The following is a 4746-nucleotide window of genomic DNA, read 5'->3' on the forward strand; positions in this document are numbered from 1 at the left end:
TATCGAAAAGCCAATGATCGATTAGGTGATCGAAAATAGTTCAACATAATTTAATGCGAATATAGCAATCCTTCGACTCTTTATCGATCATGTTATGTGAAAAGATATTTATGCAAACAAGTTAAATTATCGATAATGTTATCGATAATTTGGTTACAGGAAAACTAAATAAGCGTAGATAAAGACATTGATTATCGATCATGTGATTGATAATTTTATGATCAATAAGGTTATCGATCCATCGGTAAAGATGATTACCTGCATTCAGAGAGTTAGAGCATAATGATCGAACAAGTGATCGATAAACAAATGATCGAAAATATGATCGATAAATTGGTAATAGAATTAATGTGCAGAACAAGTAGATTGTGTTACCTCTTATCGAAGTCGTTATTGATAACTGATTTATCGATCATGTGATCGATAAATATACTTCAGATTTGATTCTCTTATCAATAACTCGATTGTTTATCTGATATTATCGATCAGTTGATCGATAATTAACCATAACCTTGTGTGATTTCCACATTAGCGATAATCGATCATTTTATCGATTAACTACTTATCGAATAGTTCTTCGATCAAAATACCTATTATAAACCTGATTTACACTTGAACAATTATCTGTAACCTTAGCGATAAACGATTGATCGATCAGTTGATCGATCAACATACTTAACCCAAATTATCTGACTTTGTTATTATCAAAACTATAATCCTAACACTTAAGTCAGAACTTTTATGATAAGTCGAGATGTAAATACTATTTATTTTTCCATATTTCTGTCAATAAGTTTTTAGAATTAATTTTTTTCGGTCTTCTCAAATATAATAGATGTAAATTATAATTTATTCAGATAACTTTTCGCAAAATTTAAAGTTAGGTATATTTAAACTATTTATACCTTGTTATAATAATTTGAAAATAATTATTAAGCAAAGATAATATACTTAAAATTTGATTTATAAGTATACAAAAACTATTAAGTAAAATTAATATCAAAAGAAAAAAAATTACAAAATAGTAATAACAAAAAGGATGAGAGAAATGAAAAATAATAATAAATATATTATAAAAATAATAATAAAAAAGCTAAAGTGGCACTTGCCCCGGTGGCTATGAGATGGGGTGGTTTGTGTGTGTGTGTGTAAAGCGATACGGTTGTGGGGGCATTTAATATTATCCCATCAATTACGTTAGGCCTTTATTAGGGGGCTATGGTTTGACCTGTTATCAAAATAAGTTAGGTTTAAGACCTATTTTGTATTATATATTATATATTATCCAAAATTTTGCAGGGAATAAGAGTACCCTAAAGGCTAATGGAAATTTTTTTTTTTTTTTTGACCGGAAAAGGCTAATTGGAATTACATCATATAAATTGATGTTCGACGGTTGAGGTATTAGGCATATAATTTGTTCCATTACAGTGTTTATTTCATCCAGCGTAATAAAGAATTCAAATTACTGATCTGCAACGGTGTATATCTAAGCAAGAGCAAAGAAAACAGTAAAAAGCTCACGGTCAATAGACTAATCTCTCTCATTAACTTCTCTGTCATATTCAAATCCACCAATGAATACATATAGCAGCAATGAATTTTGAAGATCCTTGTAGAAATCACCAAAGTCATTCAACCCACTAGCAGATATTGATGCTTTTTTCTTCTTTTTTTCTTTTTATAAATCTGATTTCCCATAGACAATGGAAGGGTGGCCATCTGTTAAGGACAGGGACTGACTCAATATATATATAGTTTTGCTGGAAATCCTATATGACACCCACAAGATTCGAGTATCCAAGAAAACTTTCCTATATAGCCTATTGTATACATAGTTAAAGCTTTCCTACATAAAGTCCAGCCAAATCATCAAAGTGATACATAAAGTCCATCAAACACTCGTAAAAATAACAGTCTTATTATTACTAATGAATATGTACATCTTTCAAATACAAATAGTAAGACTCAAGGAATAGATACATTAATCACTAATATAGTAAAACTATCCATGAGATTTACGCAAAGTAACCTTTCATATAGCATCAGTGGGAAAATGTATATTACAAAGGAAACAAAAATAAAAGAATTAGTCCTATTTTTTAAAATATAGGATACAAAAATTAATAAGGAGACATAAGCACCACTGGACGGAGACCACAAAATGTGGGGGCAGGAATGTGCAGTAGTGAATTCCCAGGTTTCAGAGTTGGTATAATAGGATTGACTTCGAGACCATAGAGAATCCCTTGAAATTTTTGAAGCCCAAGATTTCCATTGAAATAAAGTTCCTTCAACCTCATAAATGTCTGTAGAGTTAGCAAACTATCAGATCCAGCTTGGTGGTTCTTCCCAGCTACACGATCCACGTTCAACGTCCCAGCCACCCTCTCTAAGCCACCATATAAGCCATTGCAGAACTTGATAATGTGCTTCATGTCATAAATTTTGGGTCCAAAGAACAGGGCCACCATCTGTCTGAACAAGTGAACATTAGGAGGTAATTGTCTCCCAATTAGAAGTTTGATCATAAAACCAAAATCATAAGAACTGTGGAATGTGACCCATGTGAGATGAGGATTGAACAATAATCCGGAGTTTAAAACAAAATTCCGGAAAAGCCACGACGGAATCCCCTCTTTCTTGTTCTTCACGAAATCAATCCCTTGCTTCTCCAATAGCCGAATGGATTCAACGTTATGAGAATCATGCTCAGCATCAAAGTCGGAGAAATTGAACTGCCAAATGTATCCGTTTGGAGTCCCAAAGGTTGGCAAATTCCCATTAGAATCAGAGAGCGTAAGACCCAGTTGGATGATTTTCAATTCATCAACGTTGGCCTTCATGAAACTGTAATTAGTTGGAGGAGACAGCTTCGATTTAGAGCGCTTATCCACATTTGGCGTGATAATTGTTCCAGGAAACTCAGTATCAAATGAGGCTAAACAGCTGGTGGGCATAGAAGCTCGAATCAAAGACAATTCGCTGACTAAATTTGAAGCCCAAACTTCGCGAACGATCACATGCTTTCCATCCGGATTTGAATCCATCGTGATTCAATGATTTTTCTTTTTTTACGAAAATCTTAGAGAGGATGCAAGCCTTCTCAATTTGAAGCCGAATATATATGTTTCAGAAATCAGATTTTTTAGATTTTAAAATTTTAAACTACGCGGCTCATCTATAGAATTTATTACTAGGTTTATTTAACATTCAATATTTCACATATAACATTCAGTGGGAAAATCATAAAAAAATTAAAACCTAAAACCATTAATCTTCTATTAATTAATCAATATATAACAATAGACGATACAGAGGAAAGTTATAAATTTATATCATATTTAATTTTTCAAATTAAATAATTAATATTATAATTTGATTTTATTGTTCATGGTATTTGGAGAATCTTTTATGTAAATTGAAATTAGGTAGATATGTCAAGTGCTCAAATCTGATACGCGCACACATATATATATTTTGATACACAAATATAATACATATAACATTATTTACAAGTCTTCAACGAAAATATAACATAATGATGTCATATAAAAAAATAACATAATAACAAATGCAAAAAATCCTATTCCCTTTTGATTTCATGTCATTAGGATAAATCAAGATATAAATATTATTTATTTTTCTATATTTTTGTTAATATCTTTTCAAAAATAATTTTTCGCCTCTTCTCAAAACTAAAAGATGTATGAATTATAATTTATTCGGATAATTGTTCACAAGATTTATATTTAGGTAATTTAAACTATTTATATCATATTTACTTTTTAAAATTAAATAATTAATATTATGACTTTATTTTATTAGGTTGATAATATTTCATTTTATGATACTTTAGGAATGTAGATAATGTTTAAAAATTGTATTTCGAGAATCTTTTATGTAAATTAAAATTAGGTAGATATGTCATATATATATATTATAGAATTATTCACAAGTCTCCAACAAAAAAATAAAATAATTATATGAATTATTTTGTCCAATTATATAATTATTAATTTAAAAATGAAATTAATTTTAAAAAATAAAACTAATAAATAATTTTTTTAAAACTACGAATGGCCTGATTAAAAAATAAGTGAAACTATAAGGACCTGATAAAAAGGAAAAAAATAGCAGGACCTAAGTAAAAACAAGTAAAAATAAAAGTATATGATAAAAAAAATTTCATAGGGACCTAATTAAAAATCAAATGAAATCATAAAGATCCGGAGATTAATTATCCCAATTATAATTTATCCACATAATTTTTCACAAAATTTAAGGAAAAATTACACATAGGTCCCAAGGAATAGAATTTATTCACCTAAGGTCCCAAAAAATGTCAAAATTAATAGTAGGTTCCAAAGAACCTTAGAGTATTATATTACAATTGTAAAATGACATCCCTATCCCTCTTAATCTAAGGTTCCCAATTCAAAGTTCAAACACTTTTTTCCTCTCGCCTCAGTGTTCGAACTACTCCTTGCCTCTCGCGCTGACTTCTAAAGTGAAGGAATCAGCCACACAGTGCCTCTTGTACTCCTTGTCTCTCTATTCGCAGTTACTCCCCGGTGCTGTCTCTCCCTTTGTGTCACTCTTCATGGTACAATTGCTCCCCTACTGTGTTGTCTCTCCCTCTTGCAATCAGTCCGCCATCTGTCATCTCTCCCTGTCGCCGTGGGCCTCTCAGTGTCTATTCCTATCACAAACTATACGTCACCATCTTACGTCTCTCCTTGTCGC

General features: G+C 30.8%; 1 protein-coding gene across 1 annotated transcript; it reads right to left on the reverse strand.

The window, feature by feature from the left end:
- Window positions 1-2123: 2123 nt before the first annotated feature.
- On the reverse strand, window positions 2124-3050 carry LOC114752727 (probable CCR4-associated factor 1 homolog 11). Its single transcript, XM_028941455.1, has one exon. It carries the CDS (start codon window positions 3048-3050, stop codon window positions 2124-2126), a length of 927 nt encoding a protein of 308 aa, XP_028797288.1.
- Between the last annotated feature and the right edge of the window lie 1696 nt (window positions 3051-4746).

Source organism: Neltuma alba, unplaced genomic scaffold, assembly GCF_004799145.2.
Source record: "Neltuma alba isolate B1F8T4 unplaced genomic scaffold, ASM479914v2 tig00001188_pilon, whole genome shotgun sequence".
Taxonomy (NCBI): Eukaryota; Viridiplantae; Streptophyta; class Magnoliopsida; order Fabales; family Fabaceae; genus Neltuma; species Neltuma alba.